Source organism: Strigops habroptila, chromosome 11 (assembly GCF_004027225.2).
Source record: "Strigops habroptila isolate Jane chromosome 11, bStrHab1.2.pri, whole genome shotgun sequence".
NCBI classification, from domain to species: Eukaryota; Metazoa; Chordata; class Aves; order Psittaciformes; family Psittacidae; genus Strigops; species Strigops habroptila.
The window spans coordinates 18,687,779-18,714,679 of record NC_046360.1 but is presented as its reverse complement, the minus strand read 5'-3'; the positions used below and the strand labels follow the sequence as shown (position 1 = coordinate 18,714,679).

General features: G+C 38.7%; 1 protein-coding gene and 1 long non-coding RNA gene across 3 annotated transcripts in view; one reads left to right on the top strand and one right to left on the bottom strand.

Moving 5' to 3' along the window:
* The window catches only part of SYN2 (synapsin II), a 174,745-nt gene extending 167,129 nt beyond the window's left edge, over positions 1-7,616 (top strand). The window contains exons 12-13 of the mRNA XM_030501034.1: positions 3,741-4,020; positions 6,583-7,616. Of these exons, the coding sequence (XP_030356894.1) occupies positions 3,741-4,020; positions 6,583-6,718 (416 nt within the window). The 3' untranslated portion in view covers positions 6,719-7,616. The remainder of the gene's footprint in view (positions 1-3,740; positions 4,021-6,582) is intronic.
* LOC115614325 overlaps positions 1-26,901 on the bottom strand; it is an 81,878-nt gene that overhangs the window by 43,457 nt on the left and 11,520 nt on the right. The gene's annotated exons all lie outside the window — the stretch shown is intronic.

Genomic DNA, 26,901 nt, shown 5'->3' with positions numbered 1-26,901 from the left:
TTTACAGTACATTCTCGACTGTAATGGCGTTGCAGTAGGACCAAAACAAGTCCAGGCTACTTAGATAATTGAGACTAAAAGCAAGGGTTAAAGCAAAAAACAAAATGAAAAAAGAAACAAACACCCAATCTTAAACGCAAACATACCAGTTTTGTTCAATTTTTGCATTGTTTCAGTGCTGACCTGGACTGTGTTTTTTCTATGCAGTGTCAACTATACCGTCTGGTTGTTTACTTGTTCATGTCTGTGCGTGTAATGCTTACCTACCTTTCTCTGTAAAATCTGTGATTTCAGGGCTGTTGTCAATAGTGTACAAAGAATGTGCCTCTTTAGAGCCCAGTGCAACTGTACATTATGGATGGTTAGACAGTATTTTTGAGTATTCTATATCGTTAAGTAAAATACCACCAAGGTTCAAATCTAAATACTTTTGCTTACTCTGTGAGTGTGTGCACACTGTACTCATAGCCTTTATTTTTTTGTGCGTGTGCATGACCTAATATATAGGTGATCCAGAGATATTTTTAAAAGTCTAGAGTAGAATTTGCTAGTGAGGCTTTTTATTTATAATTTTATAAAGTTTATTAACATTTGAGTTAGACGCAACTGGAAGTCTAATATTTTAGTGACTCCATAAGATACAGTTCTTCCCAAGGAATATTTAAAATATCTTCTATTTTACATACTGGTATTCATATTTTTAGTATTCTACATTAAATTATTAGCTACAAAGCTATGTAAATGGGCCACCTATGTGCAATATCTCAGTGAAAGTGTATTTTATGTATCCTATTTAGATTAAGTAGTACCTTTTTGTTGTCACTCTGAATTAGTAATCAATGGAGATTTTTAATGAAAACTAATGCAAAGACTTTCAAAAATCTGATACTTTCCTAAGTGTTAAATCCTAGATTATTTGATGGGAAGTATCTCAAGGACTGTTAAACTTCCTGTAAGAGCTCTTTTTGTTTCAAATACTGAGATGTTAGGAGACGGTAGACCAAGGTTCCTTTAACCAGCTGGGGATCTTGCCCTTTGGTTAGAATGCAAGACAAAAATGTCAGTGGTTTTCTTTACCAACTCAGGTCCATTACTTTAAACCTAGAAATATCCATATAACTATAAAGAAAATTCAGTCCCAGTGTTATCCACATGAACAGGGTTTATAATAATTGCTTGACAAGAAACATGGCAAAAGACTCGAGATGCCTGACAACTGCTAGATTTTCTGTAGGTAAATTATTTCTGCTTTTTGCATAACAGACTTAAACTGTAGCAGTATGAAAAATGCACAGGCAGGCAGTTAATCTGCTGTGAGAAATCTGGCCTAGACTCACAAGCTACACACTGCTAGCATACCAGAAAGCTTAGTTGCAAGTGAGCCACAAAACTATAATTTGAATCTTGAATATGTACAAAGATGAGTAGTGGCCATGAGTTTAGTGCAAACAATTTTGTTTAAAGGGAAAACAGCCTTATGTTCTACTTCTGTTTTCCCTACAAACACTGGAAAAAATTATCAGTGAGACTCATCATTCGTAGTGTTTCTTTCATTTGTACAAGCTGGCTGGTAAGATGAGAATTAAGGTATGCATTATTAGCTATTTAAATGTTTGTGGTGAGTGCTACTGTTTACTACCTATCGGTAAATTACATGAATATTTTGCTTTAGTGATCAGCATTTGTCTGGGTCAGTGATCATCCCAATGATGGCATTGGCTACTTTGTTCTATATTAAGAAAATTCCACTTAGAATCAGGTTCACAAATCCTTACCTCCAGACACCGTAAGAAGGAATAAACCATACTGCCCTGGGGTGGAGAAATGAATCTGATGATTGATTTTATTTAAAGCAGTTGGTATTTTTTGCATGTAGTAGTACAAGTATTCACAAGTGCTTTTCACACGACGTTGGTGAGTTGTGTGTGCAACGAAGAGATGGGTGTTTCATATAGGATTTCAGCTTGTTGACTGTAAAGGATTTACAAGGGCACACACGATTACTACATACCACAGACAAGAAGCAAGCCAAAATGTCTCTCTGCATGTAAGCATGCTTAGGTGCAATATTGTGGGTAACAGGGAACAGATATTTTACAGTGTAGGCTTAATGTTCAGTTTTGTTGAGTTATTTTTGGTAAAAGTTTCTTTCATGATTGTTGCCTTTTGTACAACCCAGCTGCAAGAAAGTGAGCAAATGCTGGAAATGTGACAGCAGTATATCTTTTATGTGAAATATCTTGTACAGCTTAATGTGCAATAAAAGAAAGTTATATCTGTCTTCAGTGTAAAGTTTCTGGCATTCAAGCCTGTATGTACAAGTGGGGGAAAGAAACCTTTCTGGTTTTCAATATTGAGTGAAAGGAGACTAATAAGAAAATGATCTTTATTAAGATGTTGCAAGACCATGTTATCACCTTCAAATATTTCCTACAAAAGGGGTTCAAATTAATAAAAAATGAAGGCACATTCCTTAACATACAGTACGTGCTATTTGTCTTTCTACACCACAACACACTGCTACAACTGTATTAAAACTTATTGAAGCATTAGTACGTGCTGTTCTCAGACGTATACACTGGAATCTCATCTAGTAAGTGGAGAGCAAACTATAATAGCAATTTCCATAAAAACCCTAATAATAATGATGTATTGCAGCAGTAATTTCAGAGATGGAGGGTTTCTTTTAGAGATGTCTTTTACTTGCACTAAATATCTGTGTGAGACTAAAAACTCCCCAATGTTCAGAACATCTAGATCAGTTGCCTTCTATAATATTTACTGTTCAGCAAAGCTCTTGCCCTGACTGAGAACTATGATTCTGTGAAATGTTATCCAAACAAACTGCTTAGAATTTCATCCTGTCCTTTTTCCCCCTTAACTCAGATGTCCTGTGTGCTTTGTCACATGCAAGAATATTTAGTTAGAGCAGCTATCAGTCCCAAAAACCACATGCAGACATCTGATCTAAGAGCAGCATGCCCACTGATATCTGACACAGCACTATCTCAGAAACCAGCAAACCACCCTGTATGATGATTTAGCATTTTTCAGCTGTGGGTTTCGCAATCTAAGTCACTACTACACACTGTAGTTTCACACTTAATACAGTATTTTGCCAATATATGTCCTTCTCAGTGGCAAGATCTCCTTGGTAAAGAATTAGTAATGACTTTCTTGTGTTTCTTGTAATGCTTTTGACGTATTTCACTAAAGGGTTAAATAAGTTATCAGAAGACTTTCAATTAGCAGGAAAATTTTAGTATAAAGTTGTTTTACTGCTATATGAGTGAATCTAAGGGGAATATAACCAATAATTTTGAAACTTTGGACAAACAAAACTGCAATAACTACACAGAAAATAGTAGCTGTATTGCTGAAATAGGTATTACCTAGTATATTCGATTATCTCACGGCTTCTCCTTGTACTGGGACAAAGTTGTACTGGGTGTAACTCCATTGATTTGAAGTCAGTACCACCGCTGCTGGGATAATTTGGTGCTTCTTAGTGATGTTAAGAGTGAATCGTAGGGGCTCCAAACAAGTTACTAATGTTCCAACTGTGATTAGTTGTATTGCCTACATGAAACTGCAGTCCATATTAATAGAATTTAGAATAGAATCGAACTCAAAAGTAGAGTTAATCACATTGGAGGATTATTTTAAAGTGTTGGATATGAAATCTAGTAAGGACTCTTTGATACTATAACATTATGAAGTTTTTCTTGTACTGAACCTAGGGGGCCCAGTGCAACCCCAAGGAATGCAATCACAAAGCCAGGAGCCATTGCAGCCCCAGCGCATGTACCCCCCTGGGCAGGCAGCAAAGCCCTCGGCTTCCCAGCCCCAGCGTCCGCCCGGACCTACAACTCAGCAGCCACGTCCCCAGGCTCAAGGTCCTGCCAGCACCCGATTATCAAAGGAAGCAGAGCCACAGCCACAGCCAGCTCCACCTCCTGCTCCACAGCCTGCTCCACAGCCTGCTCCACAACAGAAGCCTCAGTCTCATCCCCAGCTGAAGTAAGATTCACTTTATCCATTTTCTTTTCTCATAACACAGATTCTGTTGCCGTAACTGTAATTTGGGAGTTGGTCTTATATTCAGGATAAAATGTACATGTGTTCCCAAGTTAAAAATGAGGTTAAAACATTCCAGAAAGCTTATTCTCTGTTTGTGATTAGTAAGATAGTATCATTAGTTATATCCTAAGCACTACGCAAAATTTCATTTGATGAAATTGCACATTTCATAGTGCAGTTTCTGCCCCAACTAGGTCTCAAAACTCATCATCTTTCTCATATTTGTTATCCTCTTTTCATGTCACTGACTCATGATCTGGGTGTGCTGTAAGCCTGCACAGAAAAGAGGAAGTCTTTTCTACGTAAACTTTTAACCCTGCAGTCACTCAGACAACAGATTCCAGTTTCAAAAGCCTATCTCAGAAACAATCCAAGTGAATATGCTAGACACTGGTTGCCAAACTGCGCTTGTTCACGGTCGCGTGTTGTTTGTGGCTGTACACTGCTACTGACTGTCCAGCACAAGCAGTTCACACCAGCCCTTTCCAGAGAGGCTGCAGGACCCACACAGGAAGCTGCCTGTAGTTATCTCACTGGAAGATTCCTTAAAGCACAGCATGCTATTGTTGCTGCATCTCACCGGTCGCATACTGCAGTAAAGAATATGGGAAGGATCTGTAGCTGTGTCTCCTCTAACAGCCTAAACCTAGCCAACAGAAAACATGGGGAGGTGTTAGCAGTGCTTTGTTGTTTTTCAACATAGCAGTCCTGACACACACTATTGCTGGTAGAGTCACAGACACATTCTACCTCCTATGGTAAGTACAAAGACTGGTGTGTAGTCTTTGTTTTATCCAGGTAACACAGATCCCCTTTTTCTACCCACTCATATGCTAATACCAGTGTGAACCACTTCTGCGTCCTCACCTGAGCACAATTCAGTGGAAAAGATGTATTAGAGATCAGTATGCAAAGATTAGATTTTCCTTGCCTTCCCAGGACAGTGTATTTCTTTATTCTGTTTTATGATCGTAAGACTCAAATTAATTCATCCATTATTTAAGTATAGGTAGAAAATAGGAAGGTCGATTTTCTTAAGCAAGATGGAGACTACTTTATAGTTTGAAATTTAACTCGTCAGCTTCTGACATTTAAGAAAACCAGTTAAGAACAGGCACAGAAGAACTGTACCACAAACTGCTTCCCGCTTTGTCCCTTTCCTTTAATTCCTAGTTCAAATATGGATTCATTTTTCTCTTCTTCAAACAGGAGAGAATAGTCTTTATTTAAAATGAAATAAAAAAGGAGAAATGAAAGTTTTTGAGATGCAAGCCGTAATAAGAGTAGTTTTTCTAACTTTCAAGACTCAGATCTCCTGCCTGTAGGATTAACTCTATCTATTTGCATGTGTATGCTTTGTATTCACCCACATGCTGTTGCCTAACCTGTATGTACATGTTATTAATCTGTGAATAAATATTTAATTAGGCTACTTATTGTGTTACTAATCAAGTCAAGTGCTGCTTCCCACCCTCCCTCTTTCAGTGATCACAAACAAACATTTATCAGTCTATTCTCATTAGCACAACTATAATTTATGAAAAACCTAAACCGCCTGCAGCACTGTTTGCTGTACATTATTAGTTTAGAGGGAGAGGAGTTGCAAACCATGAAGAGTATAAGAATCTGAATAAGTGTTTCGGTTTTACTATAGCCAAAACTCAAATCCTGTTATTGAACTGAGATAAAACCAAAATCACATTAGTGTTACTAATGCATGGGTGCCTTGGTAAAAAGATTATAACTCATTAATGTTTTCTATTTAAATTCAAGCCTAGTTTTTAAATATTGTTTTATCTGACAAGTCATGAATTAAGGTTTTAAGCTTCAGATATTTTCCTTCTCGTGTGTTATTTGATTCATGCTTACAGAAACTTATACCATAGTTACATGCTAGCACTAAAACCAGAACAGTATTGCTAGACTAGCTGCTTATAGACAAGAAAAATTGTATCTGATTTGGGGTGTTTTTTTCAAAGGTATAAAGTGTCATTAAGGCTCCATTAAGGTTCAGATATCAAATATATATATAGACAGAGCACATTACAACTTCAGGATTCATTTTTCAAATTCTTGCCTATATATATATTTTTTTTCTTTGGGTATAACTGTTTGCAGCCTCAATGAACACAGTTATTAATCATCCTCTGTTGGGTGGTGATTTGGATTTAGCAGGCAGGCCCACTTTTTCCTCAAGTTTTAATCCACGTCATCCAATCTACTGGCATGTAGTGTTTCAGATCCTTAAAAAAAGCAGTGTGTTCTCTAAAGAAAAGGTTATGCTTCTTCTCAAATCAAAGTGTGGAAGGAAGTTGCTGTGTGGCAGCAGCTGTGAATGCTATACTGCTAACTATACTGTTTATGCTGGACATGCATTTTGTTCCGGTGCACACTGTCTACATCTCATGGGCATTGTTCCTTTTCTCATCATTTATACAAGTTACATGTGGATGGACATAGACAATATGACCATGCAAAACCTGTTGCATTTTTGTCTTGCAGCAAGTCGCAGTCTTTGACAAATGCCTTCAGTTTCACAGAATCATCCTTCTTCCGATCGTCTGTGAATGAAGATGAAGCAAAAGCTGAAACTATTCGAAACTTGAGGAAATCCTTTGCTAGCCTTTTTTCTGATTAGCCAGCTCCATCTGAACGCACCCAGCATATAGTCTCAAAACTCTGTGGATGTTGCCTCGGTTTTGTTTTCCCTGTGGCAGTACCTTTCTCTACTGTGCTAACTGTTGTATTAAGCAATATGTTAAACTTACAGGAAAAAAAGTTAGAAAAATAGAAGAAGGACTGATGAGATACCATTCAGGAACATGTAGAAAGGTCTAGGAAGAAGGAAGGGTTCTATTGCTAACACAGAATGCTGAATTCTAAGGTCCTTATCCATTGTAATATTGTGGCCTTACTGTGACTGAACTATATAATCCTATTTGAGACTCCTTTGTAGAACTGTGTTAATAAAGCACTGAGTGATGGGGTTCTCCTTGCTTTAACCATTCCCAATGCATTGCAATGCATGTGTATTTTGTGTGTAAATGTTTTGTACTGCTAAAGTATAGTCTTGACTTGTTCTTGCCTCCCAAATTCAGGAGGCAATTCACACTGACATTCTTGTCAAGCCACAGAAATAATGTGAGAAATTGAAGCAGTTTCTTCCTCCTTATACAATCTTCCCATCAGCTGGTTGTAGACTTCTGATGTATTGCTGAGAGTTACCAGTACACTAACTTAATGTCATAAATAGAGTATATATGTACTACTGTATCTCCATATGTCTATTTAAATTTATTTCCAAATTGTAACCATAACTGGGTTTAGTTGCAAAGAATATGCATGATGTTACCCTTATTTTTGTGAACACCTTCTAATAAATGTAAAGTCCCATGCCTGATTTAAAGATATGTCTTCTACAAAGCTTGTTTCAACATCACTATATATTGTCTATTTTGACTGGTATCAAAGAGTAGCTTTATGATTATAAAATATTTGGACACAAACCACAACTATAAGAAAATAAACTATCACAAATAATTCCCTTTTTGAACCAGCATGAATATATGTGTATATATATAAATTCCAGGGGTCACATTTACATTTTCTAATAAGTTATGTATTTTAAAAATACTTCTCTCACACGTTGAAACAGAGTTGATCCCAGACTTGGAGGTAATAGCAGCAATTCTTTAAAGCTCATCTAAATCAAACTGAAGTTCATTACTAATCTCTAGATTATCCATTTCCAAATGATTATCGTGTCATTCTGCCTATCATGAATTACATGCAGCAATATTCCTTGCCAGGAAACAGTGCTCACAGGGGAAACAAGAGAAAAGTAACTGTAATATTAGCATGTCTGAGGGAGAAAACGAGCAACACACTGTTAACTTAAAACCCCTGCAGTATTTGTAGTGGGTTTGTAGAGCCACATCTATTTGCCTCAGCAGTTTTACCTTTCGTAGATGTGACAGTTTATGAAGCCTGGGTAAATCACAGTCACCACTTGATGACGTAAGTCCTTTCAGCAGCTTTGGATTCCTTTGGGTGAAGAGCGTGGCTGGGGCCAAGAGGTTGGCAATGAAGTATGGAAACTTTAATCTCCAGTGATGTCAGAATTTAGTTTGTACATTAGCATCTGATAGCTCTCTGTTTGTCAACATAGGTTAAGTTGATGATCTTAGCATCCATATTTCCTGAAAAGCAGGCATGTCCAAATCACTCCCCAGCTGACACCCTTTTTGGGCTGGCAATGAGGACTGACTCAGTATCACAGTTGAACAACCATGCCTAGAACAATGCTGTCCTCCAGGTTAAGACTAAAATGAATTTATGGGTAAGTTTGCATTACAACATTACAAACGTTAAATACATAGCTTTGCCCTCTATAAGATGGAATCTCAGTCTCCCTGTTTGGCATGTAACCCTCATATTTGTGGAACAGCCCTCAGAGAACCCCTCTTAACGATTTAATGACAATTCTCTCTTCTTCCAGGAGGAATGTACTGTGAACAGAAGCCTGTATGTCAGACAGTGAATTCTGTGGCAAAACAGAATGCTGTAACTGTTAATAATTTTCCTTAGTTCATAAATATCAGCTATACTTTGATTTTTTTAAGTGTTGTTCCCCTCCTGCCCCCCACCGGATCGAAACACCCTTCACTGGGCTACAATAACAACCCTGAGCAGTTACGGAGCCTTTCATGTCTGAGAAGCACTTTACTTTTAGATTAGAAAGATTAATCAAAGTTGCTAACGCAAATTAATTACTGCCACAGAGAAAGCATAGTAATTATGCATAGTTTGGCATGGTTCAGGATTAGTACATGCCTAGTTTCAGCAATATTTAGTACAGTATGAATTACAGGTAGTTCATTAGCCCAGGCCCCAGATTTCGACTTGAGGCAAAGTTTCTTGCTCATATAAAATTCCCTCCCACCTCTTCCTGGGAGAGGACGGGTTTCACTACAGCCTTTGTTTTACCATCTGGAACAAAAAAAAGAAAGAAAGAGGAGAAAAAAAGAGAGCAAGATGATGCAATCAAATCTGCATGGTGTATCCTCCCACACAATGTACATAACACATTGCCTCTCCACAATGCCAAAACTTCTTTATACCTTCAAGCGTGCTAAAGCGTGTCACACGCAAGCTGATGCATGCTTGTGTTCCTTATGCAGTGTTTCATGGTTAAGACATTTCTAAGCAATCTATAACACATCTCCACAATAGTAATCACAAAAAATGAGCTTTTCTTAAAAGTCTTTTCAAAACTTTTATTGTTCATTTTGTCTTACTTCATTAGATAGATTGTTGTACTTGGAGTTCATGTGCAAGCTCTAAATACCCAGTTACCCAATACAGTGCTCTCTAGGGTTGCACAAATAGTAACTCTGAAATAATCAGTGTCTGTTCTTGTTCCTCTTGAGGAACATAAGCCTAGGAACATCAGGTCTATATTCATGTGCGCCTTTTCCTTGCAGATGCAGCTTATGGTGCCACAGGTTTCTATTCACAGCACTCATTTCTTTTTCATCTTTCATTTATAAATCAGGAAAACATGAAATCCTACAAGTTTAGTCTGAAGATTGAGATGGAGCCGTTTTCTGACCATTAGGCCTGAAGCCAATTCAAAACACTGAAGCAGATTTCAAGAGATTGTAATTATGGACAGAGTGACTAATCTAGCTTTGAAACAACCACTAACTCTCCAGTCAAAATTAGTCAAAATAGCACTAAGGTACTTTGTAAATATTGTGTGTACTTTGTATACTTCCTACTCTACAAGAACAAAGTCACTTCTCCTAGCCAATGTTGTCTCAATGAACAGATCACATACAATAAAGCTCCTATTTCCAAAAGGAGAAATGTCAGTGCATATTGTTGTGCATTGACATGGTTCTTGCCAGTATTTGGTTGAATGCTACAAATAAATATCCTAGCAAGCTGTCCATCAACAGCAGCTTCCAGTGAGGTTGGGTAGGATGCAGGTGGCTGAGTAAGTCCTAACATTGCTGTCTAGTGCCTTTTTAGATCTGCTATCATGATGCCTATCCTGGTAACCAAGATAGCCACACAAGGGTTGGCAGATATGATATGGGATCTGTGGGTGAGCTGGGCTATGCCAAAATGGCAGTTGGAAGCAAGGCAGGAAATACAGAGGTGATCTACAGTGGCACTAGGTGCCAGGATCTGGGACTGAGTTTCCTTTTATGTAACCATTCCAGCATGGGCTAAGAGGCAACTTAATTGAGCTCTGCCTTTCTTCTTCCCCTGGCAAAAGCAAGCTGTTCAGCAGGACGGGGCTGCAAACAAAGCAGCAGTCGCAAATTTTGATCACTAGTAGAGTTTATGCTTCCATACCATATCAGTTATTTAAGAAACGTGATCTAAACTGTCACATATACCAGCACAAATGAGTTTAAGTTTCAAATGATAATACATGGCTCCAACATGGAAGTGCTTTTTTATTAGACATACATTTCTAAACAAGCAAATTTTTTCCTTCTTTTCTTTTAAGGTGTTTTTAAAATCGCATATCAGAATTTTCAAAATAGGTACCTAAAACTCATAATTAGTTTTCCAAATGCATATTCAGCCACGTAAATAAGCGGCCAAATCTCCAAAATGTTGGGTTTTGTTTCCTCTGATTCCTCCTCATTTTCTGTGGAAGAATATTCCACCTCAAGATGCTAGTTTCCATTAAGTTTGATGAAACCCTGATTTGCTCTTCTGTAGTTAGATTCTTGCAGCTCAAAATTTACCTCAAGAAAGAATGCAAATACAATTTAACTTTTTTAAAAATAGAAAGAATTCAAATAATGTCTAAAGTATCAAGTGAGTTCTTTAATATAAGACAAGACAACAGGAAGACTATCCCCCTGTTTCACTGTAAGATAGCCCAGGAGTAAAAGAGAAATTGTTTTTTCCCCACAGATTATGTTACAAAGAATTAGAAAGAGGATCAAGTTGGGGGAGGAAGGGGGAATCAACAGATTTTGTATTTTTTGCTGGGATTACTGGGGTTGAAGTTTTGACTTCTATTAGCAGTGGCATTGCTCAGCATTTCCAAGGGTGGATGCAGAGTTTAAAAAGCAATCCATTCACATTACTTGACATTTAAGTTTCCCAGTACAGTATCTGTATAATGGAGGAGAAGGTACCTGGCTTTATAACTAAATCTTTGTTCTGTAACAGTGATGGATGGTAACAGAAACTGGGCAAAATGTAAGCTAACCTGACAAGATTGAGAATGGATTAATTGGGAGCTTAACTCTTTACACATGGTTTCTGTTAGCATTCTTGCTCTCCTCCTAACTGCTTCTACTTTTCTCACATGTGCCTGTTTTTCTGGCCAATCCCAATCAGCCAAATGCTATCTTAAGGATTTATAAACTTGGAGGAGTAGCTGAGTTTTTGTTTGAAGGCAAGATTGTGAGTTGCTACGATTGTCTTGCACTGCACTATGCCTCCTAACACCACGAAGATAGCTACAGCAAGTAGTAAAAGCTGCAAGCTGACTGTTCTTAACTAAGAATGAATGTGTAAAAGATAATGTAGATCTTAAAAGCACTAAGACAGGCAAAAAGAGCTTGTGCCTGTCCAGGTGAGAAATAGAAAGAAAGAAGCCGTGCATGTGGGCTGGTATGTAACCACTTTGAAACTTGTGAGCTATTTCTCAAAAGTCTGTCACAAGTGTTTGGTTTAAGAGGTGATCTAGTCTAGGGATTTACAGCTAGATCTGCTCCATCAGTTACAGAACTGTTGCAGTACTGGTGAAACTCTAGACAGTACTTTAGATGCACAAGAGTAAAATTGATAAGAGCTGTGCCTCATTAGCATGCCATGTGCCCTTTGGAGGCTGGAGCTAAACCTAAAGTGTGGGTTTGATTTTACTGTAGCTCAGAACAGTGAAGATGGTCACCCACAGAGTTACCGTGGGTGTTAGGTTTTTCAGTAGTGCTGCTGCTAAGGAAAACCAGGAGAAGGTGATGCGGCTTTTCCCCTGCCCCTCGAGTATTTCACATAAAATTCTGCCACTTAAGTCTCCTGAAATTGTTTGTGGAAACCAGAGCTGTTGGGCAAAATTTTTTCAGATAGTCAGAAAAAGGTGTCGGTTGTGAGAAGGATATATGTATTTCATTCCCACCCACTGTAATAAAACATGAGCATCTTGCAGCTTCACTCTTAAGATGCCTCCTCCCCTAAAGTGAGTTTTTAACACAAAGAAAGACGTGGTGAAGCATCCTTTCACTAAGTGCAGAGTGCCATAAGCTAACACTTCACTTGCCAAGTGTGCTCTAACTTGAGATCTAATGTACAGATCTCTCCTACTGATGATTATGTAAATCTTCCAGATGGGCCCTTTAAACAGTAGATTACTATCCTGACTATATCTATCATCACTGAATACTTCATAGCTTTGGCTGGTTCAAGCCAAACTGCTGGAGTCTCTACTTTTTGCACATTTTTCTTTCTTTGCAACCTGCGCTAACGATAGTGTCATGAGCATGGATAGATCTTTAGGCATGTTTTCCCCACATACACTTTTTTTCCTGCAGTCATGCTTAGCCTGAGACCACATACTCCACTGGTCTTATGCAGTAAGAAACATGGGGTGCTACTAAAGAGACTGCCACTAGAATGTAGTGTGCAAACAAATTCTGCTGCCAAGGCACCATATCAGCTTGCAGTCTATGTATGGTTTGTCTCACACAATAGATCCACCAAACAGCTCTAAGTGCCAGATATTCTTGCTCAAGGAAAAGGAAATGCTCCTTTCCTCCCCTCTCCTCATGGGGAAATGGAAATTAGCACTTCCTATCCACTTGCTGAACCAGGCCTAATTACTCCATGGAAATGAGAGTAAGTCAGAACTGTGCTGAGCTGCGTTTGTTGACTGTTTGCCATGGTGACAATTCAGGTGTATTAGGTGGCACTAAGTGCTCTATGCTTCATCTTAAGACTTCTAGGAAACTGAGTAGTGTTTTCACATAGAACAGATTCTCCCTCTGATACTGTGACTACACAATCCCAACCAGACTATTATTCATCTTCTAACAACCCTGAAAATAGGTGTTGCTAGCCACATCTACTGCTATTTACTGTGAAATGGCTTTTCTCATTGCTTGATGGAATTGTAACAGATTTGGGCATATGGAGGAGACCTGTAATTTAAAGGCCTATGCCCCACCTGTTATGGGAATGTCTCTGAACTAGGATCAAGGAAGCATTCTTTTTCTTATTTAGATGTTTTTTTGTCTGTTTGCAAGTCATGACTTACTCTGTTAAAAGAGAGAAATGGTTGTTTTAAAAGTACGATGTGTCAATCTCTTCAACTCAAGTTCACATACAGGTGAACACCACACTAGAATACATACTCGTTTACTCAGCTTTGTTCTACAGTACATTTTTGAAGACATTTGCATTTTTCACACCTTTTTTTTTTTTTTTTTACTAGAAAGGGAAAGCATGTGCATTGACTCTGGGCCACAGAGAGCTGATGTAATTTCATGGCAAGAAGACTCCTGCTGCCCTTAAGAATGTTTGTACAAGTTCTGAACTGACTTACCCTCCTCTGGAATAATTATGCATTCCACTCTGGCACATTTTATCATGCAATTCTCCTGCTTTGTAGATTACATGTCTTGAGGAGGTACAAAAGGGAAGAGCAAAGACTGTTTTATTTCTATACATGCATCTAACAATTATATATACACACACACCTCAAATAGTACTTTTAAATGTAAAATTATGTGAGAATTTACTTTACAGACTTATTTAATATGCACATTAAATACAGGTATCCTTTCATGCATCAAGGAGATGCAAGCATCTCTTGGGAGGAACACAGTGAGTACGGGGAAAATATATTGCTAAATTGCAATTGAGCAAGCTGGAACTTGTTCAGGTTAAACAGCCCACCCTCAAACTGCAAAAAGCCAAATTATGCCCTCAGCAACTTCTGAAAAGCAAACTGCCTTCAGTGGATTTCTGCAAATTTAGCTGTCTAGAGTCTGCAGCCACATCAGAATAAGTCTCCCTGATCTTGGAGATTAAGCAGTCCCCAGCCTAGTAAGTATTTAGATAAGAGCCCACTTGGCAGTTGCACATAGCATTAGGCATCAGCACAGGATGTGTTCGTGGCTGGATGCAAGGGGTGGTATTCAGAGTATCAGGCTTACCAATAGAGTAAATGTACCTTCCAAAGAGATACTAGGATCAGTTTATTATCCTACCTCTTTCTATCTACAGAAAAAGCCTAAAACAGGTTTGAAAAAAACCCAAAAAAGCTGCCCTTCCCCTCCCACAAAGAAAAAGAACCCCCCCCAAACTGGAGACTTCAGTAGGCTGAGTTCTCTTGATGTACAGCAGGTAATAAAAACTGACTGAACGAAAAGACTTGAATTCAATCATCTGTTCTGGAAAATGGGGAATAAAATATAATTCTGTCCAAGAAAGACTACAGACCAGGTCACTTAGACTGAAGGCATAAAAACGTATGTTACTAGAGTTGGCATGTTACTAGAGTCAGCAGAAATATACTGGGAAATGGAGCTGCTGGATGAAGTTACTTGGTGTTCAGGACAAAGCCAGGAAGAGGAATTTTACTATCCTTACAGTAACTCTTTCAGATATGTTTTAGTACATCATCTTGAGGTGTCAGTATTTCAGATCAACATTTCTTTTTGACCTTCAGTAGATCGTGCGTGAAACTTGGAGGGGAGCAAATACCCTGACCAGCTATGACCTCTCCACAGTGACCCATAAGGGACTTAGCGTTTCATTTTGAATGCTCCAGAAAAATGAATTCACCTATTGGAAGTCTCTATCCTGGTCTACAAAACATACAGCATTCCATACTAAAAATTTCCATGGACTGCTCAGTCATACCCAGTGGCAAAGTCTCCGTGTTTCTCTGGGATATAGGGGATGGGTGATGTGCAGGGAAAACCTGTAACTAAAAAGTTACAAAAAGCCCCAGTGTTCTTTTCAATTCTCCTCAAGTTCTGAACTTCAGAAAAACAAGTCAGAATAGTAGCAGGGTGGTAACTGGGCCTCCTGTACCTCTATGTGTATCGGAACTGCTGTGTTTAAAACTTACACTGCTTCCTACTCTCTACACACATCTTCCTTTTTAGCTGCTTGCTTCCTGTTCAAACCAAAAGTCAAAGTTTCTACAAATGGGTCAGATTTATGATGGGGGGGTGGGAAGGAAGGAATGTGTAGAGGCAGCACACAGACCATATACACAAAATGCATATCTTCATCATTTTTATGCTTATTCTCCCCACTAACACACTGAAGGCCTCATTAAGATAATTTTTTCCCATTTTTTTTAAAGAAAAGCCAAAATTCCCATTAAATGAAAAATAGTGTGTTAAGTTGCTGAATAGCACTGATGGTTTTTGTGCTCCCTCACACATATGGCTAGCTGAGAATGCATAGCAAGTTCAAGCTTGAAATGAGTTGGCTTTTTTTTAAGCAACCAGTATATAACACTAAACATGATTTAATAATGGAAAGACTGGCACAACCTTAAAGGAATATCATCAAGTAGGCAAGGTATGCTTGTGACTTATTATAAAACAGTTAAATCAAGTCGGAAGCATAATCCAGATTCTTTACATAATTATGGCAGAAGGGTGTGGAAGAAGGAATATCAATTATTTCTTCAACTGGAGAGCTGCTAACAGTAAAAGCAGCAATACATTGATCTCTTCTTTCTCTCACTCTTCTGCAAGTGCCTGTAATTTTTCATTTAAATTAATGTTATAGACAACTGAAATGCCAGCTGAATGTTTTGCTAACACTGGGCTTGTTCATTTGATGCAGAAGTTAGCAAGATTTCTATGACAATTCTTACCAGGTCAAGCTTAAAATTCTTAGGACAGCATCGCCTCTCCTTAATCAAGCTGGTCACAGAAAGCGAATGAAACAGCATTGCTGGTCCTCGTTGCATTGGTAACAAAACATAAAGTTAGCCACTTACAGAAATTGCTTAGCTGTAATGATATCATCTGGTATTATGTATGACATTAGAGATGTGACTGAAAAAGGAAAATTTGTTGGTTGTATTTACACTCAGTTAAAGCTCAAACAATTTCTGCTACAATTAAAAACAGACTATTGTGGCAAACAACACAAAAGTCAGACTTTTAACCAGTGTTAAGAATTAAACACACATTGAAACATTAGAATAGTGTTCCATATTTTAGAGTTGCTTTTGCTCAGGATTTCTGTGCATAAACCACCTTGAAATTCCATGGCAAAAGACTGGAATTTCCTTAGCTGCAGTCTCTGAAGCTTTAAACCTTTATTCGTATAGAATGGGACTAGAAAACAGAACTGTGATTTGTACACGCTGGGTTAGGTCTGAGGAATCAACAGTCCCTTACAGAAGCTATTGAAAGAAGAGGTGTGTCCGTGATTACCAAAGAGATCTTCCGGTGATAACAGAAGAATTGCATCAGCTTTTGGCTCTGAGTGTCAGAGTGACTCAGCAATTCAGAAGAATGTGTTTCCATTTTCTTTCCGGTTGGAAGATGGGGAACCTTCACTAATACTTTCTCTTAAAATGCCATGAAAGAGGCAAAGTGGGGTCAGATTTGTCAGAAATAGCTTAACAGCCTTTATTCAAGTAGTATAGGAGCCATACAAAGTCCACTCATACCATTGTAGCACATGCTTTCTGTGCAGTAGTAGCAGGAAATTTGTTTAAACAGCTCAGCAGCTGTTCCCCAGTGAGTTTCCAGCTCATTTCTGCAAGTCAGTACAACACATAGCACAGGAAATTCAAATTTGGAACTAAGATTTAATGGTGAGAGCAAACATTCCCGGTAATTCTGATGATTAGTCCTTTTTCCTATGATTCTGGCCCTCTAAAACCAGAATTCTTTCCTATTCTGCAGAAGTTCAGAGAGAAAAATAGAACATCTCAGGAAATCCTCATTACTCAGTAGTCAAAATTAACTATATAAAATATCTTTTTCTTATTATCCTCTCATATTGCCATTAGTCAGCGAGAGAATTATATTGACCATTGGTTTAACCCACCTGGGCAGTTGTTGTGGTCTTTCTCTTCCCTCTAACTAATGAGTGTGCACCCATCACAGGAAGCCAGCCAAGTTAAAGTGAATGTGGCAGCATGGCAACTGTGCAAATCACTTGTGAAAGATGCACACTTCTGTTCTTTCCTCACAAGAAAGACTTGTGAAAACTGAGTGAATCTACCCAGATACTTGATTCTGGCCTGCACAGAATCAGTCAGTTTGTGTTAGAGTAGAATCAGGAAAATGTGTATCTATCTGTTCCCAAGACTTGTGCTGTTTGGCCTGTCATTGAGTACAAGAGTCAACATCCAGCTGCAGGCACTTTATATTTGTATCTGGCCTTTTATCTACACTTCTGCCTCACCACTCGCCATCAGCTGAGCTTGGCACCTCTGCTCTCAAAACTACAGCACCCTCTGACTAAAGCTCAGGCCATCACATCTTCCTTTCCATTCTGTCGATGATATCTACTATTTAAATCGCTTCCCTGACCACTGCCAGGAAGCAATTACAATCTGTGCATACTTCGACAAAATATCACAAGACCTTCACTGACTAAATTTCATCATCAGACAATCACAGACCAAACATTTCCTTTGGGCTAAGCTACGTTTAAAAACTGGTCTTCAAGAACTGAAAAAATCTAAAAGCTACATTTCCAGTAAGGCTTGTTCTTGAAAAAGGAATCGGAAAAGATCCCTAACAATTACAAACATATGGGGATAAAACTGGCACAGACAAGAAAAAAAACATTCATTTAAATCAATCAATCATTGTCAAATACAAGACCGTGTTCCAGAAAGTCTGTTCATTCTCCTGAAATAAGCACTTGCATATTCTAGGTTTTATCCATGAAGTTTGAAAGGAACTCTAAAACCAATTTTTGAAGTCTGCCATTTCCTTTGCCTCAAGTTCAATAAGTCTGAAATAGGTGATGAAATAATGATGAAGTCAAGACTAACTTTTGTGCCCAGTTTGCACAATACAGTTCTAAAACACAATCCATCATCTAATGCAGAAAAGTATCTTAATGCCAGCTCTGGTTGTCAGCAACCTGCCCTGTTGAATCAGCATCGAAAGTGATTTACCAACACAACTGATCAGAACCCCAGTTACTTAGCTTCTGATACACACAAAAAAAGGCTAAATGGCTTTCTGCTTATTTAGCTGATCTTGCTGCAACAGCTTGAAAGCTGGTTTTAGTTGGTTGACAAATTTATTTCATTTTTGTAGGAGCTGATCACTTTCTTGCAACAGGCTGGGCTTTGAGGAGACTGGTTTTCTAGGAGAAATACTGGCACTTGATCTGCTGCTATGGTAAGCATATTCTGCTCATGAAACCCACACCAAAAGGAGTCCAAGGCATTTACAAGGCAATTACACTTACTGTAATATCAATGAAGGCTAAAAATCAGGTGTGTACTATGACAAGGATTCAAGCCAGAAAAGGCCATAACATTGCAAAATTGATTGCTAACCCAGCACAAGGTCCAGTTACATTTTAAACAGCTGGAAGCTTGTGTTAGCATGCATGTCAGTGTATTCTTTATGGAGCAAATACTTGCTGCCCAAATGCAAATACTGTGTTCCATCACTTTCAACTTACCAATATAAATTTCAGGGCTAAAGAGGGGTAGAAACATGCTGCTTAAAAAATCAGAAGTCTCCTTTCTGTCCAAAGCATCAGCTATCTTATCAAAGAGTTATTTCACCAAAAAATCCTGAAAAGCAGGTAACTGCCAGTTAAACATCACCAGTTATGCTGCCTTACAGGAAAAATGGCAGTGAAAGAAACAGCATACCAGAATACTCATGTACATGTTTCATTGTGAAAGATAAACCACAGGGACCTAACGTTGGTCAACAGAGATCAAGAGGCTGTAGGACCCTTTCAAGAAAGCCACTGAAGAGCAGTAGGTGAGCTGTTCCATGGCAGAGCCCTGGGGCACTGCAGGTTCTGCAGGGCCATCTGCAGTGGCAGAAGCCCAAAGGGGTCTGTGACTGCACTTGCACTGGGTTCCTCTGTGCCATCTTCTATCTAGAAGAACAGAGGGCCCCAGGTCTCAGCACATCTTTCACACCTCTGAACAATGGAATAGTTTTCAAATTTATGCATGTATGTATAGATGTTTACTAGCTCTGTGTATCTTACTCCAAATACTTGCTTTTCAATTACCAAGAGAAAAGACAGTTCACATCAGCCTCCTGCTTCACAAAGCATGCAATATCTGTGATTCGTGATTGCACTCAGAGACCTGTATTATTTCTTACTCCGAGCACATCAACTTTTGTTACAGTGTACAGACACTGTATGCCAAAAGCTCACTTCAGCATAAAAGGCCTATCCTCTCCCCTCTCTTCAGTAGATTTGGTTAGAATGGATTTTCAAGTCTACTGCCACCTTCTCACTAGAGATACTCTCTAGCTGTTCTTTGGCTGTTGGCTTCCTGATATTAATATAATTACCACATATTTTGGAAGGAAAAAAACCCAAAACTTACAGTGAAAATTTCTGTAAAGATACTGAATTATTTACAATATTAGTAAAAAAAAAAAGGGGGATAAAATTATTAGGATACATTAAGTTGTCTGCTATCTTATTCCTTCTGCAATGCACAGAGATCCTGAAAGTAGTCCTGCTGAATTAATGATTTGCCATTCAATGTCTTTCAGTCGTCACACTGTTGGCTGAGCTGCTCTGCTAATCCAATGTTCACGTGTTACAAGTTCCTTGCTTTTACATTAATCACTAAAAGCTAAGGCATTACACCAGTTCAGCAACCACCACCACACCCAGTTGGACCAACATCAGACATCTGATACCATGTCTGTATGATGCAAACACGCAGGAGATCAATCTCATTGATTTTTTGAGATGGCTGCTAATTAATTTTAGTTCATTTGTAACTATTAGTAAGTTTTACGCCTATGTTTTGAATTTGAATTCCTATTGCCTGATAGAGTGCTTATTATTATGCCAAAATGTAGAACAGTAAAGAAAAAGCTAAATAAATGCTTTTTAGAAGATCAACACTGTGGATATATGAAACAAATCTCAATGAGGCAGCTTTCAGTTCTCTCTTAGTTTTAAAATGAAGCTTCCTTTGTCTTAATACCACAGCACGTTTTGAGACTCTGCTATTGAGTGTATTTACAAAGTGCAGTTTCAATCTTGAAAACTGAAATGGTTCATCAATTTAGCTGAAGAACACGTCTACCACGACATTAATTCCTGAGTAACCGAGAAAAAACGTTGTCACGAAGTGTTTCACCTAGAAATCAGTATTCCAGACGCTTTCCAGCAGGGGGCAATGGCACATATAACTGCTTTATCCCATGCCATGAGCCCGGCACTTGGCAGCGGCAGCGGAGTCACTCCTCAGCGAGCACTGGAAGCGCACACTTCTCCATCAGACAAATTCTACTGCCCATAGCCCTAAGGAAATTCGAGGTTATTACTAAATGTGGTACAGCAACAAGAGTCCCAATGCTATGAAAACTGAAAGCATGACAAAATTCAAATACATTTAATCATTTCCTCATTTTTACTCTTTTATGAAACTCAGCTTGGGCAGCACGAGCTTGGAAACTTCCGCCTTCAGACAATGAGAAATCATATGAAAAGGGTTGGTAAAAAAAGGAAATAATCTGAGTAACAGAGAGACAGTGGGCTACAAATAACTGAATGGCCTACAAAAATATAGCCAAGTCATGTCCTATATTTTACTTATGATAAAAAAACCCTTTTAAAAATAAATGCAGGATTTTAAAAGCCTGCTGTAAAGGAAAAGCCTTAGATAGCACTCTAAAAAAAAAAAAAAAAAAGGGAAAAATATACCCCTACAATTAAAATGTTCATGTCAAGTTCTTTGGCTGAGTATATGCACACACTACATTTCACTTTCTTGTTTATTGCAGCTGCAGGAAGGAGGCTTTTGGGGTTGTTCCTCTGGCCCCAACCCAAGTGCACGCACACACAACCTCATTGCCAATTTCCCCCAGTTGACAATAGAGAGATGAGAGGGAAATGAGGGAACAGAGAAAGAAGAGAAACAGGGCTTGGGTTTTTTCCACCCGTGGGCTCTGAAACAGATCTTGGCTACACTACCTATAGGAAAGATACAATTTCAATTAAACTCGTAACATTATAGCATCCCAGTTGAAAAAACAAAACACATTTTCATCACTTTTTTTACCCTGCAGTTTTGTATGTAGATTCTGTAATCCCTAACTTAACAGGGTAAACACCTTCCATGTTGAGCCTTGTGTTAGAAGAGTAACTCACCCTTGGGATGCGAGACAATTCAGACAGCATATGCCAGATCAGTCCTGGGATTATCTTCTACACACAAAAAGGTATTTCTGCCAACAGTGTCACATTGTGCTGATTTATTTTCTGTGTGTTTTCATATGCCACTGCAGCATTGTTCGTGAGGGGCTGGGTTTAAAAAGAGAACGCCTCACTAACACACATTTCTTGTTTTAACTGATGATTCAGATTTGGGTTCTTTTGGGCATATTGAGCTTAAATGTCATTCTATGCTTTCCTCTCCCTTTCAAAACTGAAATGTAGCTGCATACATACAGCAATAAAATATTTAATCTCCCATGAGTCTTAAAAAGAACAGCATAATCCAGCAAATCTCATTGCTAATGTAAAAAGTGTTAAGAAAAAACTGGTTTGCTCTGTCCTGAAGAACTAAAATGCTTTTCTTCTCTATTTCAATATACACTGTGTTCTTATAAAATTCATATTGAATTTCTAGCACAAAACAGCAACTGCGTTTAAAGCCACCAATGCTTACTACCATCTATGAATAAAGAATAAAATAGTAGGATCTATTTCTGATATTCTTCCCCAGAAGTTCATGTAAAGAAATTGAGATATGAATTTCAAACTCTGGTATCGCTTTCCCTCCTCCTTCAAGCAGGAGGAAAAGCGATCATCAGTAGCTGCAAAGCAGTTTGATCTTTGTTACATTGGGACTACGGAATCTAAGCAGCTATTTTACAAGGCATTGTAATTGTTTGTACTTGCAAAACTGGATTAAGAAATCACTGCTATTCTTAAAACACATTTATCACATACATACAAAAGTCAGCATATTCCAGTGCAAGCGGAGCCGCAGCCAACCAGCGCGAGCTGCGGCGCACCACCCACGGCAGCGCTCATCCTCCCCTTCCCCAGAGCAATCCTGCATCTGGCCAGGGGAACGGGGGGAGTTCCCAGTGTCTTACCAGGGTACACCTGCCCTGCAGATGACCCGTGGACATCCCACCTATTCTGTGTTGGTGTTTTCACAGTTTCCAGCACCCTCAGTGTGGTTACTGAAAGACAGACATTAAAAGCTCTGAATAAAGAGGGGAGGACTATGGGAAGATTTAGACGTGTGTAAGGCACAAGCCCTGTTTTGTTTTGAAGGCATAAAGGGAGTTAAAGGTACAAAGGGAATTAAAGCAGGGGCACTGAAGTCCTTCACTGGCTGAGATGAGGAAAAAATCAGGCTAGAGTATGGCGCGTTCATCAGACCTGTAGAATTTATAAGTTTGGGGCTTTACTGAACTTCTCAAAGTTTTATGAAATGTTTTTTCCTGGGTTTTAAATCCATTTGTTCTTTAGTCAAAACTGAATTTAAAAAACGTGTCTTTTGAGCTGCGTGGAAGTCTGACTAATTCTGCTGTCAATGCTGAAGAAGATGAGCAAAACTGACACTATGATTGAGGAAAAAAGGGAAAAAAGCCTCATGCGTACACATGAGCCACAATCAGACTAGTGCCTCTCCTTTTTGTTAGGTGACCCAAAATCAGCACCCATACTGCTAAAGTCTGCAACAGTCTCTAAGGAAATCATAATGACTGGAATCCAGAACTCACCTATTTTCTCTTCCTATTTCTTTCTTTATTCTATGCCTGCCTCTTCTGTTTCCCGTTCCCAGTAAAGCATTCTCATTTAGATTTTATGCTTCCAGCTCCTTACTGGTACACTCTCTCTTATAAGAGCATTCCCAGTCATCTAGCATCATTACTTCTGCCATATTGCTTCTTGAAGGAGTTATGGTTAGTCCCCAGGCCCAGCTTCAGTGGCAGGTACACTATTCCTTCTCCATTGAAGATGAAGAAAAAAAGCAGGATGGATATCCTCCTTCCTTCTTACCTCAACCCTTCTGTCCTCCCATGCAAGAAAACAACTCTTGGAAGTAGATCAAGCAGCAGCCTGCCTGATGAGGAGAAGTAGTCCTGTGCGTTCTGGTTCCTTCTCTGACTGTTCTGACATTTCCAGAAACATCTCATGGGTACTCATGATATTACAGTCTATTTTTCATATTAGAATGTCTCTTAATGACTTTAAGCGGCTGTGATACACTGCCTATAATCAAGATGTCCTAGTATTTTTCCTAGACACTCGTGGTATTCTCTACCTGAAATTGCATTTCTTGCTACCTGAGGTCTATAGCAGGTTGAGAATTATGAGATGTCCATAGTTTCCTTTCCCCTTCAATGCTCAAATTCCATCCTCCTTTCCTTTACCCTCCATATGCATTCTTCTTTCACAAGAAAAGCCATTGTAGACTCCCCTTGCCCAAGAAAAATGCATTTTCTCAAAGGAAACTTCATTTGAGCTATTGGAGTCAAAATATATTGTTATGCCCTTCTTGCTGGCTAAGAATGCTGCTTAGCCTTACCTATATTCTACCACTGCCAAAGAAGGAAGTCTATTTTTTTTCCCTCTTGGCAACTCTTTGGGAGGTACACTATTGTGTTCCCAGAGTACTCGTTCTCAAAGCCTATTGTGAAAACTGTAGTAAACAGAACTCTCAGCATCAGGATACAAGAAACAGGATCCAAGGCTGAAACTATTTGCCAAGAGTGGATGTGACCGCTGCCCCATTCAATCCTGGATGGTACAACAGTTCATCTTAGCTGCTAGATATAGCACATTCCGTAATGAGGAGGACAAAGGTGGCAATTCCTGAGAAACCATGTTGCTGGAGAAAACAGTGTCAGGATGTAAAAAAAATTTCCTTTCCATCAGTGTACTAAACAACGGATTTCAATCACAGATAGTGGGCCGTAGGCTCAATTTGTGTCGGTGTATTTCCATGTACTGTTGTGGAGCTCCATGATTACGACAACTGAGTTGCTGACAACTGAGAATTTGGCCCACAGATTGAAATTGAAATACTCAGAGTATTTCAATTAGCTTCTCTGCTGCTTGGCAGAATATGTGATGTCAGACATGCCAAATGGTTCCCATTTATATAAAACTAGAGAAGAACCAGAAAGTGGCAAATCTAAACATTTAGGAAGCTAAGATTAAATACAGAATTTCACAGAATTAAACTATAAAGATGAAGTGTTGCATAGGGAATAAAATGCTGTGAACAGCTGTGAGGCATTGATGGTCTTTCAGTTAGATTATGGAAGGAATGAAGGAAATGTACACGGAAAAAAAACCAACAAAACAAGACAATCCAGATGATAAAGCTGATGTTAAGAGAAAGGTTACATGGATTTTACTATTCATTATACTATTTAGCACAGTGGAAAGAATGCATCAAAGCAACTTCAGACAAAGGCAAATAATTGCTTGATACTACCAATCTTCAAAATTCAGGCACATAAAGAAAGATATTGTGGATGTTAAAGACAGAAAAGATTATTATCTGATTTGATCTCCCACATAATACAAAGACATAGAAACCTCCCCAGGAGTTGCTCTAGCAAGCCTTTAACTAATTCTTGATAATCAACCATATCTTCCAGATATATATTAAAACTTGGTTTGTAGGCTCTGGGTAGTCATACATCACTCTCTAGATGACTGGTTCCAATTCTTAATCTGAATTAAGTATTACATCTTTTACCTCTTTCTCCAGTTTCCAGTGCTAGAAGAACCTTCCCTGCATACGTAGTTACTGAGTCAAGTGACCTTTGCCTTCTATAGGTTGGTCCAAGTCCCTCATGTCTACAAGTCATAACAATGCTGTAAAGTGTAGTGCAGCTTTCTTACTATCTTCTAACAGAGCTTCCTACATACCATTACACTTAAGCTGTATCAGTAGTCCTCTGGTGGTCTTTGCAATGGAGGAGCCCATTTAAACTGTTAAGTAATTTAGAAAACCTTACCTGTTTTTACTAGTATTCCATCTTTTCTTATCTCATTGGTAAATAGATTTTTGGTGGTGTTGAAATCAAGCATAAAGGTGCTCCTTGCCATGTCTATAAATCCATTCTGGCACATACAGCCAAAACAGAATCCTACATCACCAAAATCTTTCTGACAATGCAAAGTTTCTGTGCGGAAGGATGCCAGGACCTTTTCTCAGCCTTAACACTTTATCATAAGCCACCAACAAAGGTGGCAGACAAAAATACCTGGCACACAGTTATCCAGAGGGAAAAGATAAAAGAGCACCTCAGTGTCCACAGAAAAGGAGAAGGTCGAGGGAAAAGTTGTCCATAAGGAGGACAAGTTGAGGGTCATTTTCAGGCACAAATTAACACATGAGCAAAGCAAGTGTGTTAGAACTTAATATCTTTAGAGAAGCTACTTCTCTCACTTCATGAGTTTGCTACTTCCTAGCACCTTCCTCTCCCTCACAGTTAGGAAGTATGTTCTCAGAAGTCCAAGCAAAAGCTGTCACTCACCACTGCCATTTTTGAAGGTGGGTTTTTTTCTGTGTAAGACGTATGTTTTAGGTTTCAGTAGGAATGGATATTTCTGTCTGCTTCCTAGCTTTCAGCCATGCAGCTATAGTTTCATAGGAGTCTGAAACAGCTTTTCAGAGTTGGGAAGCAAAGTTGCAGACAATAACTTGTCTGCAGCTTCAGTTTCTTCAGTTCACAAAGGTCTGTTTTCCATAATGGACTGCAGACTACTAACCAAAACAAAGAGCTGGGGCAAAGCACCCCTCAGAGGCTACCCATAGTTATGAGAAAAGGAGCAAGAGATTATATTCTGCTCATCTCACTGTCAGACATTAACCTGAAGTCTTGATTCCTGCAGTCATCGATACACACATACAAATAAGGACATTAATGTAAGCTGTTCCATGGCAGTGACATGCATAAACATGTGTGGGGTTGTGATCTAAGTGCTAGTACTACAATGCCACTTCTAAAGTTGACAGAGAATACACAAGATCTTTGGTAACACAAAACTTCCTCAACTCTTGTATCATTCAGAATACAGCTCTATCCTGTAAGGAAGTCCATAAACACCTGACTGGTTTAAGAGGATAAAATAACATTAAAAAGTAATAATCTTTGGAAACATTTTTGTTCCCTTATATCCCAAGAATAACCAAAACCACTTTATAAAAGGAATGTCCCAAATTCTACTTTGAGCAGAGAATATTCTGGAAACTATCACTATGGCAATGCTTTGGAAATTACTCACAGCCTAATTAACATCTGCTTGGAGAGTTTAAGTTATTACAGGGTCATTTATCTACTCAAAGAATCTTGTACACAATTGAGCAGATTTTTAATGTTTAACGTTCCTGCCCATAAACTACCAGGGAAAGACATTCACCTAAGGGAACACGAAAGGCAGTTCAGGTATGTTTCTCTTCAACATGTCTCCCTAATGCCAGTTTTTCTAACCACAGGATAGGTAACATCACCTAGGAAAGAAATGCAGTCCTTGTTAGAAAGCTCAAAGCACCAAAAGAGAAAACTACACCACCACCACCAAAAAAATAGCAAACAAAAAACTTGTAGGAAGAAACTAGAGATTCTATAGCTGGAAAAAATACTCACCAAAAGG